Here is a 23,122-nt window from a genome sequence, read left to right on the forward strand (position 1 = left end):
CTTTGGTGCTGAAAAACCAGGCAGTCTTCAGAACAAAGAAAATCACAGCACAGGAACAGACCCTTTGGCCCACTAGGCCTGCACTGACCACACTGCCCAACTGAACAAAAACCTCCTACCCTTCCAGGGGCCATATCTCTCTACTTCCATCCTATTCATTTATTTGGCTCAGACGCCCATTAAAACTCACTTTCGTATCTGCTTCCACTACCTCCCCTGACATTGAGTTCCAGGCACCCACCACCTTCTCTGTGAAAAACTTGCCTCGTACATCTCCTTTAAACCTTACCCTTCGCATCTTAGACCTATGCCCCCTAATAAATGACTCTTGAACCCTGGGAAAAAGCTTCTGCCTATCCATTCTGTCTATGCCCCTCGTTATCTTGTAGGCTTCTAACAGGTCGCAGGGTCAACTTATACACTGTATTCGCCATAGTTATAAAGTGAGACTTAAAATTTAGAGATTGTTGCACTACAGCTGTGAGCTTAATGGGTGACTTTGAAGATTATTCAGCAAAACAAAGTAACCAATTTCAATTGTAACAAGAGAAAAGTCATAAAGCTTAAAAGGGGAGGTTAGAAAAGAATTCCTACATACAAGGTGGCTGCAGTACGCTTTTAAGTCCTCGGTTCAGTAACAGAGCTTGCAAATTTGTACACCTCAGCAAATACTAGGCATAGTTCTCCTTCAGAAATTCATGGAACTACTTTTCAGGCCCTCAGGCAGGATTGGATTAATACTCAAGTCAATAACCAATCCTGTTAGTTCAATTGACTTCCAGTACATATAGTACTTATACTGCAATGCAGCTGTGTGTGCATAGCACCATTAAAACCAAGGTCAAATGATATAATGGAAGAATAATGTATGAACGAGTGTTAACTCTGATAACTGGTGATTTACAGCACCCAATCAAATTATTCATAAGAGAAATAGCACCTTAGCACTAGCAAGCTGGCTGGAATGACAATCATTGAAAATTTTGCTGACCATCAAGTTGTATATCTACTAGAATTATTTCACTGGGACTACAATTTCTTTTACTGCTTAATTATGCTCACCAAAAGCAGTTCTTCCAGCAATAGCTTTACCTGTCTATTAATGATGCTGTGCGTTTGCTGACTGCATTATGTGCGGACAGTGAATAAAGGCATCGCTCTTAGTGATCAACCAACCTGCTGGCACTCACTATGTACAATTGGCACTTGTAAACCAGCAAAAAAAGTTAACACCTTCTGGGAAGGAGGAAAGGAAAATGAGAGCGCATTTGCCTCTATTTAAATCAACCAATTCTCCAGTTATGAGTGGTTGTTATTTAGTAATAAACAGCAGTGCAAACAGAAGTATCTTAATGCCATCACAAAATGTGTGTTCAAATTCAAGCACACTTTTGTGTTAATACAGTGAAATACAAATAAAGAGCAAAAATAAAATGGCAAGATAAAGTTTTCCAGTCCTGCAAATGTTTGCTAGGCTAGCAATTTCCTTTTGAAGTTTAGCTCAAACACATCCTAATTCCTCGAATCTTAACAACCAATTTCAAACAAGCAATTACAATTACCTGTGAGCTAAACACTTTAGCAATTCTCCCACTGCAGCGACAAGATACTCTGAAATCAATACAGGATGCAGTATTTTGACTCTTGGAATTAGGCAGCTCATTAGGTGAAGATGGTGTCTGCATTGGTGCCTTACTCTGGCAGTTTCCTTCAATCACTGCATGAAGTTGATCGTGCCCAGTTGGAATTTCATCGAGGATGGTTGTTAGAGGATCATCCAGCTCCAACTTTGGTCTTTTCCACGTTCCACTGTTCTCTTGTTGCATTGGCCGTTTTATCCCAGTTCCGGTAATATCTGAAGTGCATTTTTGTCTTTTGCTAAAATCCTGAAGAGTCTGCCATTTGGCAACAACATCCAACCATTTATCAGATTCTCCAATCACACACTTCTGGAGTACGTGAACTGCTTTTCCTTGGAATTCAAAGGAAAGAAAAATATTGTTGTGGAATGTATAGTCAAGCCAAAACACATCACGTTTCAAATCCAAAAAAAAGCCAATAATCGGTACTGCATATCTAACAAATCTAAAATGATATTGCCAAAAATATTCCATTTCCAGTCAGCTTTAATCCCTTTAATTCTCCCAAATCCATTAAGTTTGTATAAATTAATAAGGATTTATACAAACCATTTCCAAATGTCTAATGCTACATCTCAATCAGCCAAAAACTTTGGAAAACATTATTTCATTTTGCTAACTTATTGCAGTGCTGCATCTCCACAACCAAAGTCAAATTTCAATTCTCAGAGCTGCAATAAAATTCAAACATTCAGATAATCATACCAAGGGGTATTTTCTCTTGTTGATATTATCCTGTCCTCTTCTAAGGTTCACACATATGGACTTCCACCAGACTGTTTGATAAAAATTAGGAAAAAGTGGTTCATTTATTTCACAGTATGGTTATGGTGCAGGAAGCCACCATTTGGCCCATTGTTTAAAAGTTTATTTATTAGTCACAAGTAAGGCTTACATTAACACAGCAATGAAGTTACTGTGAAATTCCCCTAGTCGCCACACTCCGGTGCCTGTTCGGGTCAATGCACCCAACCAGCAGATCTTTCAGGCTGTGGGAAGAAACTGGAGTACCTGGAGGAAACCCATGCACACACAGGGAGAACATGCAAACTCCACACAGACAGCGACCCAAGCTGGGAATTGAACCCAGGCCCTGGCACTGTGAGGCAGCAGTGCTAATCACTGTTTGCAATGTCTCGATTAAAACTGCCTCCACCACTCTTCCAGGCAGTGCATTCCAGACTCAAACCACTTGCTGTGCGAATAAGTTTTTTCTTGCATCACATTTGCTTCTTTTAGTAAATCACTTTAAATTTGTGCTCCCTCGTTTCTTGATCCTTTTACGAGGGGGAGCAGTTTCTCCCTATCTATTCTATCCATCTCCTTCATGATTTTGGGCATCTCTATCAAGTCTCCTCTTAGCCTTCTTCTTGCTGAGCAGAATAGTTGCAACCTCTCCAATCTATCCTCGTAGCTGAAGTAAATTTCATCTGTTAACATGCTGAAGGCAATTGTAATACCAAGAGTATTCTGGTTGAAATCCGTTAACTCAGCACCCGTTAGAGGCCAAATTTAGTATAGAGTCCAAATATTTTAGGTAGTTACTTTTTACGATCCACATGGGGAAACAGTTATAAAAAAACATTTACTCAATAACCCCCTAGAGAAGAAACTAGCAAAAAGAATCCGCTTTCTGTAGCTTTTAACATAATCCAATCCAATGCAATTAAACATGAATTATATTTTAAATAAAAAGGTAAATGTCATTTTAAATAGTTAATACAATGTTATGTCTTGTACAGCCGTTCTCCTTTTGTTGTGTATTTGGAGATATGACACTTGGAACCAACTTAAATTGTGGTGTATGACCTCTTCCACTGCTGCTGTTTCTCTTGTTTCCTGTTCTACATCTTATGACATAACTCCACTTGCATACTTTACGCTACAGCAGGACTGTACGATGAGCCAATAGTAACTAATACACAGCATTTCCTTCTTGCTTAATTTAAGTATCTCCAAAACAAGTTCAGCATGAACAATAGTCATTGTGTCAGTCACATTTTATTAATAAGTCAGACCGTCTGAAGGATGTCGCTCTCAGAATGCAGACCTTTGGTGTTGTCTTCTTTGTCCTCACGCTGGCATGAACTGTTGGTGCTTTGGTCTTTCCACTGATGCCATTGGTAGTTGGCTTAGCAGGCACTGACATACAAACTAGATTTTCTCTGTGTCTGAACAGTGGGGAAAGTGTTGACTTCCTCAATAGTGTCTGGTGGTATCGGGGATGTAGGAAAGCCCTGACTAGCCAAACCTAAACTTTGTCTTTCCAGCAAGCAACTGGTCTGCATACCTCCTCCAGATAATGTTATCTTTAGCCTGGACAGAGACAGATCCAGTCTAAGCAAGGACAGCGGCAGGATCCTAATTCACCCATGTCATAGCTCCGAGCCAAATCTTTTTGCCCTTGGTGAACTCTTTTTCACCCTGCTATCCCACTGTTCCACTTGTGCTCGCTGCACATCCTCCTTAATTTTTGGATGTTTTAAAAAGATCAAATGTGGATCAGAGCTGCCTTATCATCATAAGCCAAAAGAGATCTTAATTGTGGAGAGTGTGGTATTCTAGTAAGCAGCAAGAACATAAGGTATTTGATAAGCGAACCTTGTTCCTTGGTTGCTTTCAAAGTGCATTTCAGGTTTGGACAAAGTGTTCTGCTAGTCCGTTGGTGGCAGGATGATGTAGCACAGAAGTAATGCGTTGAGCATAAAAGCAGAAAATGCTGGAAAATCTCAGCGGATCTGGCAGTATCTGTGTGGAGAGAATAGAGTCAACATTTTGAGTCTAGGTGACCCTTCATCAGAGCTGAGAGCAAAGGTAATCAGCAGAGATTTGTACAATGAGAGTGGGGGTGGGGGGGGTGGAATGGGACAAACGGAATGTAAATGAGGATACAAAGGAAAGCTGAAATGGAGAAGTGGAAAAATGGAAGAGAGGAAAGATCGATGATAAAATTGATGAAGGAGATGAAATGAAATGGGGTGAAGGTGGAGAAGAATTCATGCTCTGAAATTGTCGAACTCAAATGAATGTTCAGTCCAGAAGGCTGTAAAGTGCCCAATCGGAATATGAGCTGCTGTTCCTCCAGTTTGCACTGGGGTGTTAAATAGTTTTCTTGTAGAATGCTCTCAAATTCCTGAGAGACTATTGAGGTCCATTTTCACTGACCAGTTGCTCAGGAAATCCAATGCAACCACACACTTCTCCTAGCTTCTCAATTGTCTTCTCAAACATGGTCATCACAGCAATCTTTGGCCATTTGGTGTGAGCAACTGGTAAGGTGGCACAGTGGTTAGCACTGCAGCCTCACAGCGCCAGGGACCCAGGTTTGATTCCTGGCTTGGATCACTATCTGTGCAGAGTTTGCAAATTCTCCCCATGTCTGTGTGGGTTTCCTCTGGGTGCTCCAGTTTCCTCCCACAATCCAAAAGATGTGCTGGTCAGATGCATTGGCCGTGCTAAATTCTCCTTCAGTATACCCGAATAGGCGCTGGAGTGTGGCGACTAGGGGATTTTCATAGTAACGTCATTGCTGTGTTAATGCAAGCCCACCTGTGACACTAATAAAAACATATGGCCTTTGAAATGTTCTGCAAAATCCACATGTTGCCAAGCCAAGCCTCTTCAGATTATTCCCATGGCTGCAGTGGTGCTAAGGCTGGCCTTTGTACAAAAGCATGGTGTTCTAACTTTCTCCACATCCCTGCATCAAGTCCAGGTCACCAGAGATAATCTCTTGCTATCTCGTTCATGCGTATGACTCCGCAGTGGCCTCCATGTAGCTTCTTTAACATCAGTTTCTCAATGGTGGCAATCACTGAGCTCCCATAATAAATATCCTTACGGTACTGACAGTTCCATTCTCCTGTAGAAGAGTTGCAGGTTAGATGTTCCGAAGTCTTCCCTCATAAATCCAGATTCATCACTTCTGAGAGCACAGCGTTGCTCTGTGTGTTTTGGTCATTTGCCTAGAAGTGATGGGTGTGTTGTCAACTTGTTCAAAGTAGAAAATATTCCCCTTTCAGTAGCCTGAAGAATTACCTGATAGTGGTAATTTTGGAAGTGCATCCACGTTGCAATGTAGACTTGACTAGTGGCATTTAATAGCGTATGTATGTGCAGACAAGAGTAATGCTGACCTTTGCACTATTTGCTGCAAGTGCCGGAAGTCCCATGTGTGGTCCAAACGTGGTAGTGAGTAGCAATGTAGCCTCTCTCCCACACAGGAACTTACGGAATCTCTTGACCAATGCTTCCAGTTCAATTGCTATGTCTTGTTCTCTGACATGAGAAGTTATGTAATGGTTTTGGAATTGTCGTCAGGTTTGGGACAAATCTTCCATAATAATTCAACAATCCCAGGAAGGAATGTAATTAATATCTTGAGGTGCAGGTGCCTCTGCAATGCCTTGACAATAGAAGGAAATTTGTGAAGGCCAGTAGTGTCAAACAGGTTTCCCAAATACTCAATGGAGAATTGGAAGAACTCTCTTGAGGGACTCTCAGACCATAGTCTTCCAATCTCAGAAGACTGGCATTCAAGTTTTGAAGGTATTCTTCTTCATGTTTTTGAAAGGCGAGGGGATTAAGGGTTATGGGGAGAGGGCGGGAATGTGGAACTGAGCCACGACAGATCAGCCATGATCTTATTGAATGGCGGGGCAGGCTCGAAGGGCTGGATGGCCTACTCCTGCTCCTATTTCTTATGTTCTTATCTTTTCTGGTGACTCGCATGTTATCCACATAGCACTGGACTCAGTGGATCTAATCCACTGCCTTCTGGAACAATGCAGGATCAAATGTGACACCAAACAGTAACCTTCAGTACCGGAACAAGCCCGTGTGTGTCAGACGGACAGAAGTTCCTGTGACTTCTTGTCCAAATTCATCAGTATGCAAGCCTGGCTCAGGTCAATTTTGGCCTTCCACAAACAGGTCTTCAACGTGAGGTAATGGGTACTGTTCAGCACATAACACTAGATTCATAGTCACCTTGGTACCCCTACAAATCCTTGTGGATCTATCTTCCTTGATGACTGGAACCATGGGCCACTAGTGTGGCCAATTCACTAGTGCTGACAGGTTCCAAAACTCAGTCTTCACTAGTCACTCCAAGACAGCCTTGAGCTTTGGCCGAACAGCATATTGTACAGACCTTGCTTTCAAACATTTTGCTTGGTTTCCTTTTATTTTCAGTTTGACTGTAATGTTCTTCATATCCCTAATTATCTATCAAAAATAGTGCAAGTCCTATGAGCAGAATTAGGCCACTTGGCCCATCGAGTCTCCTCCGCCATTCAATCACGGCTGATATTTTTCTCATCCCATTCTCCTGTCTTTGTCCCATAACCCCGATCCCCTTAATTAATAAGGGCCTGTCGTAAAGACACTCAATGACCTTGCCTCCACAGCATTCTGTGGCAAGAAGTTCTACAGATTCACTATTCTTTGGCTGAAGAAATTCCTCCTCATCTGTTTTAAAGGATCGTCCCTTTAGTCTGAGGTTGTGCCCTCTGCTTCTAGTTTTAACTACTAATGGAAACATCCTCTCCACATTCATTCTATCAAGGCTTCGCAGTATCCTGCAAGTTTCAACAAGATCCCCCCTCATCCTTTTAAATTCTAACGAGTACAGGCCCAGAGTCCTCAACCGTTCTTCATACAACAAACTCTTTATTCCACAGATCATTCTTGTGAATCTCTTCTGGATCCTTTCCAAGGCTAGCCCATCCTTCCTTAGATATGGGGCTCTAAACTGCTCACAATACTTCAAATGGGGTCTGACCAGTGCCTTATACAGCCTCAGAAATACATCCCTTCCCTGGGATTCTAGACTTCTCAACATGAATATTAACATTCATTTGCCTTCCTAACTGCTGAATGAACCTGCACGTTAACCTTAAGAGAATCTTGAACAATGACTCCCATGTCCCTTTGTGTTTCTGATTTCCTTAGCATTTTCCCATTCCTCCTTCCAAAGTGCATAACCTCACACTTTTCCACATCGTAATCCACCTGCCACTTCTTTGCCCATTCTCCTAACATGTCCAAGTCCTTCTGCAGTTCCCTTGCTTTCTTGATACTACCTGTCCCTCTACGTATCTTTGTATCATCTGCAAACTTAGCAAGTGCCTTCAGTTCCTTGCTCCAAATCGTTAATGTATGTTATGTGCTTTTTAAAGATTTTTGTGAGGCCTGATTCGCCATTGGTCATAATACTGACTTCAGCACATTCTTGAATCTTCTCCTGCCATGCATGACTCAAAGACGGATGGTTGCCCTTCAATAATTATAGGCAGAAATCTGCTATTTGCCCATTGAGTTGCACAGCTACTTCAATGTGGCCCTTCATGGGAAGCAGTTCTGTGCAAGTCTGCACATGCACACAGAGTTGACACCAAGCTGAATGCTACCATGTGCATCATTTCTGGAACACTACACCGAACACCACTCCCTTGACCCCGATCCTGGCAAACATTACTCCTTCGCAAGTCTGCCCACTTGCAACAACTCACAAAGTGAGACAAAAACTTTACAACACCTCCACACGCCAATGCATGCTGATCTATTCAGTCCACCCAAGGTCCAACTCCCATCAAGAAGGCCAACTGGAAAAACCCTCCCATGTAGGACTTCAACACAAATTCCATCTGGACAAATGAATGTGAATCACTGGACATGACAAACATGTACCTGGTCTCGAACTAAAAAGCTGCATGGTTTCAACCTTCCAAGGAAAGAGTGGTCCACCCCCAACAGGTTCAGGACAGGCTATGGCCTCTGCCTGGCCAACCTCCACAGATGGGGCATTAGTGCCAGCTCCTATATGTCTGTGGGGAGCAAACTATGTACCACATCATAGAAGAGTGTCCAATCCACAGACTCAGCGGAGGCCTATCCACACTCAACATAACAGGGCCGGAAGAAACTGTTTGGCTTTGGAATTTTCATTCGCTAAATAAATAAAATGTGTGTAATGCCAGAATGTTTAATGATAGCTCCTCCTGTGACAGTTCCTTCACTCTTTTGACTCTGTTGAACAACATGAACATTTCTCCTTTTATTTTGTTTAAACGCTATGTTGGTTTGTTCCTTATTTTTATTCAGAATTTGCTTTCTCTTCCTGCAGGCACACTCTGTGGCCTTTTCTCCTCCCACAGCTTTGACAGTCCACATCTTTACACCAGCATTCAGCAGCAGGATGCCCCGGCTTTGCACACCGGTAACATGTACAAGTTCCAGAGCTCTTGGGTGCCAATTCAGTCGGCATTTTGTGTACTCAAGCGCACAATCTCAATTGCTTTGCAGCCAGCTCCGTAGAAACAGTGATTGTGAGATTGTTCTCAGTTAGCAGATGTTTTTATGTTGCTTCACTGCTTAGACCACAAACAAGTCTGTCATGAAAGGCGTCAGTCAGCATATCTCCAAACTCAATTCTGTAAGTCCTTTTAGCACTTGGTTAAGTTGTGCAATTGACTTCTCCGCATCTTGTTTTCTTTTATGGATTCTAAAGTGCTTTGCAATCAGCAAGGTTTAGATGGAAAAATCCACTTGCAAACATCCACAATTTGCTTGTACATTTTAGTGCCTGGTTTATGAGGTTGCATTAGACTGTACAGGAGATTAAAAGTTCTTCTGAACATCACGCTCAGGAAAGTGGGGACCATATCTTCAACTGTTTGGTTTGCCTGCGCAAAATAGTCAAAACACTTGTATGTTATTCCACATTTTTGTCAAAAGCTACCCCCCAGTCTGTCTCGTTTGACCTTCCACAGAACCATAGAAAAATTCAAAAGGAAAAAGGCCATTCAACCATTGTGTCTATGCCAGCCAAAAAAATTAAAATACTAGCTGCCCATTCCAATTCCAATTGCCATTCCAATTGGTCCGTAGCTTTGCAGGTCACAGACTTCAGGTGTAGATCCAGGTATCTTTAATTAAAAAGTTGAGGTTTCTGCCTCAGCCACCAAACCAGACAGAGAATTCCAAACACCCACCACCCTTCAGGTGAGGGGGTTTTCTGCATGTCCCACCATTCACCTAAAATCTGTCTCCCCCGGTAATTGACTGCCTGCTCAGGGAAATAGGACATCCATGTGCAATCTATCTAGGCTCCCTCATACTCTTGTACACCTCAATCAGGGCATCCCTCAGGCACTTGTTGTAAGGAAAACAACCCAAGTCTTTCAAATCTGTCCTCATAGTTGCAATACCCTAGCCCAGGCAACATTCTTGAAAAATCTGCTCTGTACTTTCTCCGGAAAGGCACTTTCTGTAATGTGGCTACCAGAACTGTACATAAAATTCCAACTCTGGCTAACAGCATTTCATATAGTTTTTAATATAGTTCCAGCATTATATCCTTACTTTTGTATTCAATACCTCGTCCATTAAAGAAAAGCATCTCACATGCTTTCTTTACCACATTATCAGCCTGTCCTGCCACCTTCGGGAAATGGTGGACATGCACTCCAAGGTGGACGTCCATCATTTCTCTACTCCTCCCATTTATTGTGTATTTCATAGTCACTAGCTGTGATGCCAAGGTCCCCTGAAATTAACAGGCCTGGGAGAAATAAGTATTTAAGGCAGGCTTGTCTAAAGTCTGGCCCATGGGCTGAATGTGGCTCCTGAGGCACTTCCATGTGACCTGCCACAACAGTGTCATAGCGGCAACTGTCCAACTTCAAAACTTCCCTGACAGATTTTAAAAAAATGCTCAAGGTATGCTCATCAAATCACTGACTAGGTTCTGGGCTACAGCTTATCAGCAGTCAACCCGTTGAGAAACCAGCCTGTGATTGGACCAACTGGTCCATCAGGCAAATGTTTTAAAATCACACTTGGATAAGTAAGTTTAAATGGGGAGGCAGTGATGGACATCTAACTCAGAAATAGCCTCATCCAGTCTTGGACACGGCCCAGACAGCCAATGGAATGTAAAGTGAGTGAGTGACTGTGTTTGAGTGCATGGGGGAATGATCCTCTCACTCTCTGGCCATTTTTGTTTAAAATAATTAACTCTTTTTTAAACTTAATTTATTCCCATGACACCTTTGTACTTTTAAATCAGCAATTATTTATTTCCTCAAAACCTAACTTTTTTTGAAATATCATTTATTGTTGTTTCAAACCTTATCTTTCTGAAATTTGCTCATCGGCCCCCTGAATGAGAAAAATATGCAATCATCATCCCACAAGCAAAAAGGTTGGATAAGCCTAGTTTAAGGTAAGTGGATAGGATTTGGGGAAGCTGGAATTGAGTTTGATTCTAATAGTCTTTTCTGGGTAGCTCTTGGTGTAACCCAATCAGAACCATCCACATTTCACATTTTCAGATGGTTCTCAGTGCAGGTCAATTGCCCACAGAAAGTTTGCAATTCTGGAGAACTATTGTGCAAACCTTAGCTGTAAGTTATGAGAGGATTACCCCATGTGCCGTCAGAATGTATCCCAGGGTAGAGCCGTTAATTGCCCATCCTCTGCAGTGCATTAACCTTAAAAAGGTGGATGAATGTGTCACTGAATGGCAAGAGAAAGTTGTCTTTCTCTTAGAATGCTCATCATCTGGCATTAATGTGGTTTAAAACTAACTTGCCGCTGTCAGCCCAGAATAACTTGCTGAATTATTGGAAAAAATACAAATGGCACTGAACAATGTCAATAATAGTCTTCCTGCCTTCCGATAAAGGAAGGAATAATTCATAAAACAGCTGAAGATGTTTGTGTTCTAAACCCTGAAAGATGGGAAATTTCTGGGGTTGTGATGAAAGGCCTCCAAAAAACAAAATAAAAAAATCGCAATTGTCTTCCTTCGTAGGCCAATTCTAGGGGTCCACAATCTCAAACAATAATTTTTTGACTTTGTGGGCAATGACTACCACTGCCCCTGTGACATCCCAATCTCTTGTCCATATCCAGGCCAAAGCGGTGTGATAAGGTCTGAAATGAGCACCTGTATTATTGCTGTTGAATAGTTATCAGTTGTTGGTACTATTGGTGACTCCTTCCATCATTTCAATCTTTGGAGGAAGCCTTGCCCTATTACTGCTCAGTTTCTTTGTAGGTGGAAAATACCTGGGTTATATTCCACATTGTCAAATAGATGCCATTATCTGTTATACTGCAGATTATGAAAAAGCTGAATCAACTTGTTTTATTTAACAGTAGCTTTGTGGCAGTAACATTAATCATTAAAAATTTAAAATCATGAAGAACACCTATAGCACCTTTATGTCTTGGCATCTGGATTGGAGGGAGCTTTTTCACAAGTAAAAATAACCGCTCTGCACATTTCAGGCTCTTCAGTGTTTTCACATCTGCATCAGCTGTAAAGAACACTTTCCCTGATACCTGCTCCACCTACAGGAACACAAAACAGAACACAGATAACCATGCAATAGTCTTGATCCACATTTACCTTCGGATTAAAAATGATGCAGGAAAAATACATTTACACACATCAAACATTCAAGCAAGTTAACACAGTATTAGTAACACAACATATAAAATGTAAGGACTCAACAGTTAAATAAAAATGTTTCCAAAGGCAGTAGGGACTTCTCAAAGCAGAATATTATTCGTGAGTGCAACAGGCTGTTATGTCAGAATTTGCAATATGATAACTCTTACAGATAAATTATGTCCAAGTAGGTTAAGACTCCACAAATATTTCAGATCAACTTTTGAATAATGTATTTACCATTAAATCAATTTCTCTGGACTAGGTAACACATATCTTTCTTAGAATCATAGAATCCCCGCAGTGAAGGAGGCCATTCAGCCCACTGATCTTGCAACAACAAATATACCACCCAAGCCCTATCTCCGAAGCCTCATGTAGTTACCCTGCTAATCCTACTAACAATTTAGCATGACCAATCAACCTAACTCACACATCTTTGGACTGTGGGAGGAAACCGGAGCACCCGGAGGAAACCCATGTAGACACAGGGGGAAAGTGCAAACTCCATACAGAGTCACCCGAGGCCAGAACTGAACTGGTCCCTGGTGCTTTGGGGCAGTGTTGCTATTCACTCTGCCACCCAAATTACTATATCATTTCAATTGTTTACGGGATGTGTCTATTACATCCCTAATTGTCCTCGAGAAGGTAGTGCCTTCTTGAACCACAGCAGTCCATGTAGCAGTCCACAGTGCTGTTAGGATAGGAGTTCTAGGATTTGATCTAGCAACAGTGAGGGATCAGTAATATAGAATCCTACAGTGCAGAAGGAGGCTGTTTAGCCGATCAAGCCTGCACCGAGAATAACCTCACCCAGACTCTATCCCCATAACACCATGTATTTACTGACACTCAAGGGGCAATTTAGCATGGCCAACCAACCTAACCTGCACATCTTTGGCGCGTGGGAGGAAACCAGAGCATTTGAAGGAAACTCAAGCAAACTCAGGGAGAACATGCTAATTCCACACAGACAATGACCCATGCTGGGAATTGAACCCAGCTCCCTGACACTGTGAGGCAGCAGTGCTAACCACTGTGCCGCCCATATGGATCCAAGTCAGGGTGATGAGCGACTTGAAGGGGAACTTCCAAGTGGTGGTGTTCTCAGGCATCTGTCCTTCTGGGAGATTGAGGTCGTGGGCTTGAGAAGTGCTTTCAGGTGCTGGTGAATTGCTTCAGTGCATCTTGTAGATGGTACTCACTGCTGCTACTGTTTGAGGGAGTGAATGTTTAAGGTGGTGGAAGGAGTGTTTATCAAGCAAACTGGACGGAGTCAAGCTGGCTGATCGTTGTTGAAAATGTACTCATCCAGACAAGGGGAAAACATTCCATCACACCCTGAACTTATGCCTTGCAGATAATGGACAGGCAGCAATGTAGCTGATTCTGGAGTAGAAGTTACCATTGTTACAGCCTAGGACCCTACAACCTTTACTGTGCCCAGTTTCTTCAACCACTTCCTGAGGCCATGGAGTGAATTGAGTTGGCTGAAAGTAGGCATCTCCTGATGTTGGGAGCCCCAGGAGGAGGCTAAACTGGATCATCCACACTGCATTTCTGGCTGAAGATGGTTCTCACTTTAATATAATGCTTGCCTTTGATTGGCTACTGGATGAGCCAAAATTTCTTCCAACTAAATACTGGAAGGCCAAAGCCATTGTTTTTGGTCGCTACCACAAAATATTCCCTAGCCCCAACTCCAACTCTCTCCCTGTATCTGTATGAAGCTGAACTAGACAGTTCACAACCTTAAGCCAAGATGGACTTCAGACCATAATTCCCATTTTAAACTCAATCATGAGATGTGGGCATTGCTGGATGAGCTGCCGTTTACTACACATCCCTATATGATGCCTGACCATTTAAGAGTCAAGTATCTTGCTGTTGGTCTGGAATCACCACATTCACCAGGGGGCGGTACAATAGCACAGTAGTTAGCACTGCTGCTTCACAGCACCAGAGACCTGGGTTCAATTCTTGGCTTGGGTCACTGTCTGTATGGAGTTTGCACATTCTTGCGTGTCTGCATGGATTTCCTCTGGGTGCTCCAGTGTCCTCCCACATTCTAAAAGGCATGCTGGTTAGGTGCACTGACCCGAACAGGTGCCAGACTATGGTGGCTAGAGAATTTCACAGTAACTTCATTTCGATGTTAATGTAAGCCTTACATGTGACTAATAAACAAACTTTGTTAACTTTACCTATAGGCCAGACCAGACAAGGACAGCAGATTTCCTTCTATAAAAGGACACTTGTGAAACAGATGGGGTTTTTTCAAACAATTGTTTTAATTTGATTTATTATCACAAGTATTAGCATACAATGAAAAGTATTGTTTCTTGCACTATACAGACAATTGCAGATTTTATGGAATTTAAATTTTGCCACCTGCAATGGTGGAGTTCAAACATGGGTCCCCATAGCATTACGCTGGGTCTCTGGATTACAAGTCCAATGACAACTACACCATCACCATTCCAAATCTTTGTGTGCCTCGATTTATTTGCTGCTGAAACCCTCATCCAAGCCTTTGTTACCTCTTGACATGACTATTCCAGTGCACTTCTGGTCAGCTTCCCACGTTCCACTTGTACTCATTCAAAACATATCTTCATTCATTCCGATTCTTACAAAAAAAACATACAATAGTTCCAGCAGAGACCGTTCAGTTCTTTCTGTCTGTGTCAGCACTTGGAAAGACCACTCATCTGCCTTTAGTTCGCAACAACTTTCAAAAGGAAGCTGGACCATTATCTGAAAAGGATTTTCTTCAAATTATAGTCCAATTCTCTTTTGAAAGCAATGATTCAATCATTGCTACCACACTCTCAGGTAATATATTCCACAGATCAAGCACTGACTGTGTAACCTAATTCACTGTTGTTTTGCCAATTACCTTGGAGCACCCACTTCTCCTCAAATCTTCTCCCAATAGGAACAGTTTCTTCCAATGTATTCCATCTCCAAGGAGAATAGCCTCAACTTTTCTAATAAGAACATAAGAACATAAGAAATAGGAGCAGGAGTAGGCCATCTGGCCCTTCGAGCCTGCCCCGCCATTCAATAAGATCATGGCTGATCTGTCATGGCTCAGTTCCACTTTCCGGCCCTCTCCCCATAACCCTTAATCCCCTCTCTTATCAAAAGCCCATCAACCCGCTTCTTGAAAATATTTAGCGAGGCAGCCTCCACCACTTCAATGGGTAGAGAATTCCAGAGATTCACCACCCTTTGAGTGAAGAAGTTACCTCCTCAACTCCGTTCTAAAACGCCCCCCCTTTATCTTGAGGCTGTGCCCCCTAGTCCTACTGTCTTTTTTCAGTGGGAAGAGTCTCTCCACCTCTATCCTATCCATCCCATTCATCATCATATACGTCTCAATGAGATCTCCCCTCATTCTTCTAAACTCCAACGAGTACAAGCCTAGTTTATTCAGCGTCTCCTCATAGTTCAACCCCCTCAACTCCGGTATCAGCCTAGTAAACCTCCTCTGCACTCCCTCCAAGGCCAAAATATCTTTGCGCAGGTGCGGCGCCCAAAACTGCACACAGTACTCCAGCTGCGGCCTCACCAATGCCCTATACAGCTGCAGCAAGACCTCCCTACTTTTATATTCAATCCCCCTCGCTATGAAGGCCAGCATCCCATTCGCCTTCCTGACCACTTGCTGCACCTGCAAGCTGGGTTTTTGCGACTCATGCACAAGGACCCCGAGGTCCCTCTGCACCGTCGCCTGCTGCAGTTTTTCGCCCCCTAAGTAATAGTCCTTCCTACCATTCTTCCTACCAAAGTGGACCACCTCACACTTGCCAACATTAAATTCCATTTGCCATTTCCTGGCCCATTCGCCCAGCCTATCTAGATCCTTCTGCAGACTCTCCACACCCTCCGCACAATTTGCCGTTCCCCCAATCTTGGTGTCATCCGCAAATTTCGACACCCTACACTCGGTTCCCTCCTCCAGATCATCTATATAAATGGTAAAAAGCTGAGGCCCCAGCACCGACCCCTGGGGCACCCCACTAGTCACCATCCGCCAATCCGAATAGCACCCGTTGACCCCCACTCTCTGCCTCCTATTTGACAACCAATCCTCTATCCACGCTAACACCCTACCCCCAACTCCAAGTCCCCTGACCTTCTGCAATAACCTCTTATGAGGTACTTTGTCAAACGCCTTCTGAAAATCCAGAAAGACCACATCCACCGGCTCTCCTCTATCCACCGCCCTAGACACATCCTCATAGAACTCTAGTAAATTTGTCAGACACAACTTCCCTTTAATGAAACCGTGCTGCGTCTGCTCTATCAAGCAATTGCCTTCAAGATGCCTCGCAATTTCCTCCTTAATGACGGATTCTAACATTTTACCTACCACAGACGTTAAACTAATCGGCCTATAATTCCCTGCCTTTTGCCTGGCACCCTTCTTAAACAACGGCGTAACATTAGCCGTTTTCCAATCTTCCGGCACTTCCCCGGAATCCAGCGACGTCTGGAAAATAACCACCAATGCATCCACTATAACCTCTGCCATTTCTTTCAGAACCCTCGGATGCATTCCATCCGGTCCTAGAGACTTGTCCACAATCAGCCCCTCCAGTCTGTCGAGCATCGCCTCTCTAGTAACAGTAATGTCATTAAGACCCTCCAGTCCTACCACCTTTCCGTCGCTAACACCCGGCAAATTATTCACGTCCTCCTCCGTGAAGACAGAAACAAAAAAGTTATTCAATACCTTAGCAATATCCCCATCCCCTACCACTAGGTCCCCTTTCTCATCCTCTAAAGGACCAACGTTCACCCTAGCCAGCCTCTTCCTTTTTATATATTTATAAAAACTCTTGCTATCCTTTTTTATATTAAGCGCTAGCCCAGCTTCATAGTTTCTCCTACCCTCCTTTATCAACTTCTTTGTCAATCTTTGTTGACATTTAAACCTCTCCCAATCCTCTTCTCGCCCACTACTCTTAGCTACTCTAAATTCCTCCGCTTTTAATTTAACACTTTCCTTCACCTCCTTCGTTATCCACGGCTTATTACCTCTCCTCCTACAGTCCTTTTTGACCATCGGAATAAATTTCTGCTGAGCACCAAGAAAGATCTCCTTAAAGATCCTCCACTGCTCCTCAGCAGACCCTCCCTCCAATGCACTCCCCCAGTCCACATTCGCCAATTCTTCTCTCATCCTACCATACTCCCCTCTATTCAAACAAAGGACGCGTGTCCGGGAACCCACTTTCTCCTCCTCCATCTGCACCAGAAACTCCACCATACAATGATCACTCTCTCCAAGAGGATCCTTCACCGCAAGGTCCCTAATTCTACCCGCCTCATTACATAGCACCAGATCCAAGATAGCTCGCTCCCTCGTCGGCTCCAACACACACTGTTCAAGGAAATTATCCCGGCAGCATTCCAAGAACTCCTCCTTGAGCCCACCGTGTCCAACACGAGTCGACCAATCAATACGCAGATTGAAATCCCCCATAACTACGGCCGTCCCATTCCTGCACGCCGCACTTATTTGCGCGTTAACAGCCCGCCCCACCTCCAGATCATTATTCGGGGGCCTATAGACGACACCCACCAGCATCTTCCTCCCTTTGCTGTTCCTAATCTCCACCCACAACGATGCCACGTTCTGCTCCTTGGCTCCAATATCATCCCTTGCTACCACCTTGATGCTATCCTTAATCAGCAGAGCTACGCACCCCCCCCCCCTTTCCTCCTGCCTATCCTTCCTAAACACTTGATATCCCTGGACATTCAGCTCCCAGTCCCTGTCACCTTGCAGCCACGTCTCTGTAATGGCCACCAGATCATATCCATTTGTGTTGATCTGCGCCACCAGCTCATCCACTTTATTCCGAATGCTTCGTGCATTCAGATACAGCGCTTTCATCCCAGCCTTCACCTGGACCCTATTTGCCGTAACTCCGCCAACCGTACTCACGCCCCCTACTCTCTATTATTGGGACATCCTCGGCCTCTTCCCTTACCTGTACCCTCTCCTTAACTTTAGATCTCGTAAGGTCACCTACCCTCGCACCCTCCCCCCCCCTAATTAGTTTAAAGCCCTGTGTACAGTCCTCTTTACTCGATTCGCCAGCACTCTGGTCCCAGCACGGTTCAGACCAACCCCATCCCGCCCGAACAGGTCCCACCTACCCCAATACTGGTGCCAATGCCCCATAAATTCAAACCCATTCCTCCCACACCAATCTCTGAGCCACCCATTCACTTCCTTAATCCTGTCAACCCTACGCCCGTCTGCACACTGTTCAGGCAGTAGCCCAGAGATGACCACCTTGTCGGTTCTACTTTTTAATTCCATTCCCAGCTTCTCATACTCCCTCCCCAGATCCTCAGTCCGCACTTTGCCTATGTCGTTGGCACCCACATGTACCACAACGACTGGATTCTCACCCTCCCACTCCAGGTTCCTCTGCAGCCCAGCTGCGACATCCCGGACCCGAGCACCAGGCAGACAACACACCCTTCTGTGCACTTTGTCATTGTGACAAAGGACAGTGTCAATACCCTTCACCCCACTGTCCCCAATTACTACTGCGTTCCTTTTTCCCTTCTTTTTGCCTATGTCCTGCTGCATCACTGTACCGTGTGCAATTTGCTCACCAACCTCACCTGCCTCGTCCTCTTCCAGTCTGGCAGCAAGAACCTCAAACCTGTTTTGCAGATTAAGAGGCTGAGGCCTCCGTTCCTCACCCCCCTTCCTCTTCCCAGCAGCCCCCTCTTGTCCCTGACCCTTAGAGTTAGCCAGTCTAGGGGGGGGTGGATGTCACTTGCACCCCATTGACAATGGCACCCTCTCTCCCCCTGATGAGCCTCAGTGTCTGTAGCTCAGAGGCCAGCTCGTCCACCTTGAGCTGGAGCTCCTCCAGCAACCTGCACTTACTACAGACATGGTCACTGGGGAGGACCCTGGAGTCCACCAGCTCCCACATCATACAGAAACCACACATCACATGCCCCTCCATTATTCACTGTAGTGGGTTTGAGAAAAATTTTTTTCCTTGTTTTTCCAAACAAACTCACCTGGCCTTTTTTCTTTCAAGCCCTTTTTGATATTAAGCCCTATTAACTCACTCTGCTTCCCGCTCAGACGCTGCCCGCTGTCTACACCAGGCCTCCTTTTAAACCTGGCGCTGATTGAAAGCAGGCTGGTCCACAACTCCTGCTAAACACTTCCTCAGAATTCTTAAAGCAGTAAATACAATAAAATAAATGCTTTAAACAGTTCTACAAAGAACAAAGTGCTTTAAACTTATTTCTAGCCATATAACTGAAGGTCCTCATCCCTAGTGCTATGAATCTTTTTTGAATCCTTTCTAATGCTTCCACATCCTTTCTAAAGTGTGGTGTCCAGAGCATGTTCACCCATCACTCCTGTACCAGCCAACAACCTGTCCTGGTCCCTCTATGCCGACACTATAGTTATGAAAGCCCCCCCCAACGCCTCTACTTTCTTAGAAAACTAAAGAAATCTGGCACATCCACTACGACTCTCACCAACTTTTACAGATGCACCATAGAAAGCATTCTTTCTGGTTGTACCACAGCTTAGTACAGCTTCTGTTCTGTCCAAGATTGCAATAAACTACAAACAGTCGTGAATGAAGCCCAGACCATCACTCAAGCCTGCCTCCCCCACATTGACTCTGCCTACAGTTCCCGCTGCAGAAAAGCAGCCAGCATAATTATGGACCCCGTGCACTCCAGACATACTCTCTTCCACCTTCTTCCGCCGCAAAAAAGATATAAAAGTCTGGAGGACACATACCAACCAACTCAAGAACAGCTTCTTCCCTGCTGCCATCAGATTTTTGAATGGACCTATCTTGCAATTATTTGGTCTTTTTCTATATGCTGGCTATGACTGTGGCACTACATTCTGCACTCTCCTTTCCTTCCCTACGTATGGTATGCTTTGTGTATAGCACACAGGAAACAATACTTTTCATTGTTTGCAAACACGTGACAATAATAAATCAAAATCAGGATGTGGTCTCACCAACACCTTACACAAGTGCAGCAACATGTCTCTACTTTTATATTCCAGTCCCTTTGCAATAAATGTTAACATCCCATTTGCCTTTCTTATTACATGTTGCACCTGCATACCACTTCCTACAAGTCATGAACATAGACACCCAGATCCCTCTGCCCAGAGGCATTGAATCTGCTTTCCATTTTGGCCAAAATGGACAACCTCACATTTATCCACACTAAATTCCATATGTCAAATTTTAGCGTTCTCCTAGCCTATATGTCTGTAAAACCTTTATATCCTCTTCACTGCCTGCTTTCCCACCTGTTTTTGTATCAACTGCAAATTTTATTATGTTACACTCTGCCCCTGCTTGTAAATCATATATACTATAAAGCCCAAAAATGTGTGGGTTAGGTTGACAGGCCATGCTAAATTGTCCCTTAGTGTCAGGGGACTAGCAATGCAATTCATGGCATTACAGGGATTGGACCTGGGTGGAATTGTTGTCAGTGTAGGCTCAATGGCCTCCTTCTGTACTGTAGGGATTCTATCATTCTACCTACACCGAGTTTCTGGAAAATCTTCGTTATTCTCTATCATGAGGACAGAGGCTTAGTACCTCCACCATCTCTGTGTTCCCCATTAATACCTCACCAGTTTACAGGCTCAATAAACATAGATACAGATCAATATATAAACACTTTCCGATTAATATTAACAGAAAAGGGCCCTAAGCTACACAGATCTAAGCTCTGCATACAGGAGAAGTTGCTCAGACAGACACAGGCTGCTCCCTCTGCCTGGCACTCGGGGACATCTGCCCTCACCTGGGAGGCAGCCAGCTTGCGGTGAACCTCCTCCCCCAGCAGCTGCTCCAGGCCCCGGCTGGCGGTGCAGAAATACCGACTGCCGAGACCGCGGCCCCCCGACATCAGGAAGAACAGCAGCAGAGCAGGCACCGCAGACTTAGACTCCGACCTAGGCCCGGTTACCAGGGAAACCGCACCGGAAACTGACATCCCCGCCGGAAGTGAGCTAGGAGCGCGCGGCCGGTTTTAAATTTTAACGGCCAACAACAACAACAACAACTGAGGTGAGAACCAGATCCCCCGGTGTAAACCCCCCAGCACACAGACACCGACATCTCTCTGTGTAAACCTGTGAGCAATAGGTAAAGATGCTGTTAGCACATATATCTGTAGAGCATAGAGAAATAGCTTAAAGTTAAATAGATTGGATATAGTCAGGCACATTGATAACCCACATTATGGAAACAACTGTGAGTTTAGTCACAAACATAGGACATAAGGTTCGATGCTGCTAACACAGCATTAGTTAGGGATAATAAAAAGACTGCCTGTAATGTGGAGATAACACCAGAGATGTGATGTGCAGTGAAGCATCCACCACATCCTGCAGGAATGTAAGAGGCCAAGTTACATAAAGCAAATGGTCTGCAAGATGTGTTGTTTTTACAACTAAGCATAAAAGGGGGAAAAGGTCACTGAGATGGTTGGGACAGCAGTGATTAGGTTGGCAAAGGATTGATTACCGCCAATCTGAACTGGACATGTAACAGTATTAGATAAGATGGATGAGTTTGCTAATGCACTCTTGTGATAACAGGAGACCTGGTTAGATGGAGAGTAGAGGGGATGGGAACTTGGGGCACCTCGAGCCAATAGGGGAATGACAATGCATAGATGGGATAGGGACCACCAATTAGAGGAGAACAACACATTGCAAAGCCATTACAATGCTTGTAAAAAAGTATAAAATGTGCTGCAAATCTATGTAAGGTGTGCCTATTTCGCTAGACACCCGGTCTTGCAAGAACGTCAAATAAAATCTTGCTCCTTCAGAACTTGACTTGACTAAATTGTTTAACTGTGAGCTGTGTTTCTCACAAACCCCCCAGCACACAGACACTGACATCTCTCTGTGTAACCCCCCCAGCACACAGACACTGACATCTAAGAACGTAAGAAATAGGAGCAGGAGTAGGCCATCTAGCCCTTCGAGCCTGCCCCGCCATTCAATAAGATCATGGCTGATCTGTCGTGGCTCAGTTCCACATTCCCGCCCTCTCCCCATAACCCTTAATCCCCTTGCCTATCAAAAACCTATCAACCCGCGTCTTAAATATATTTAGCGAGGCAGCCTCCACCACTTCAACGGGCAGAGAATTCCAGAGATTCACCACCCTTTGAGTGAAGAAGTTCCTCCTCAACTCCGTTCTAAACCGCCCCCCCCCCTTTTATCTTGAGGCTGTGCCCCCTAGTCCTACTGTCCTTTCTGAGCGGGAAGAGTCTCTCCACCTCTATCCTATCCATCCCATTCATCATCTTATACGTCTCAATGAGATCTCCCCTCATTCTTCTAAACTCTAACGAGTACAAGCCTGTTTATTCAGCCTCTCCTCATAGCTCAACCCCCTCAACTCCGGTATCAGCCTAGTAAACCTTCTCTGCACTCCCTCCAATGCCAAAATATCCTTGCGTAAGTGCGGCGACCAAAACTGCACACAGTACTCCAGCTGCGGCCTCACCAATGTCCTATACAGCTGCAGCAAGACCTCCCTACTTTTATATTCAATCTCCCTCGCTATGAAGGCCAGCATCCCATTCGCCTTCCTGACCACCTGCTGCACCTGCAGGCTGGGTTTTTGCGACTCATGCACAAGGACCCCGAGGTCCCTCTGCACCGTCGTATGCTGCAGTTTTTCGCCCCGTAAGTAATAGTCCTTCCTACCATTATTCCTACCAAAGTGGACAACCTCACACTTGCCAACATTAAATTCCATTTGCCATTTCCTGGCCCATTTGCCCAGCCTATCTAGATCCTTCTGCAGACTCTCCACACCCTCCGCACAATCTCTCTGTATAAACCCCCCAGCATGCAGACACTGACATCTCTCTGTGTAAAGCTTGTGGGATTACTATCAAATAAACCTGTTGGACTTAAACCTGGTGTTGTGAGACTTCTTACTGTGTTTACCCCAGT

At 44.3% G+C, this 23,122-nt stretch overlaps 1 protein-coding gene across 1 annotated transcript in view; it reads right to left on the bottom strand.

The window, feature by feature from the left end:
- thumpd2 (THUMP domain containing 2) overlaps positions 1-21,093 on the bottom strand; it is a 46,021-nt gene extending 24,928 nt beyond the window's left edge. Inside the window, exons 1-3 of the mRNA XM_080192925.1 lie at positions 20,947-21,093; positions 11,867-11,999; positions 1,563-1,972 (exon numbers count right to left, since the gene is read on the bottom strand). Coding sequence (XP_080049051.1) covers positions 1,563-1,972; positions 11,867-11,999; positions 20,947-21,051 — 648 coding nt within the window. The 5' untranslated portion in view covers positions 21,052-21,093. The remainder of the gene's footprint in view (positions 1-1,562; positions 1,973-11,866; positions 12,000-20,946) is intronic.
- Between the last annotated feature and the right edge of the window lie 2,029 nt (positions 21,094-23,122).

Source organism: Carcharhinus amblyrhynchos, chromosome 7, assembly GCF_965287045.1.
Source record: "Carcharhinus amblyrhynchos chromosome 7, sCarAmb.v2.hapA, whole genome shotgun sequence".
Classification (NCBI taxonomy): Eukaryota; Metazoa; Chordata; class Chondrichthyes; order Carcharhiniformes; family Carcharhinidae; genus Carcharhinus; species Carcharhinus amblyrhynchos.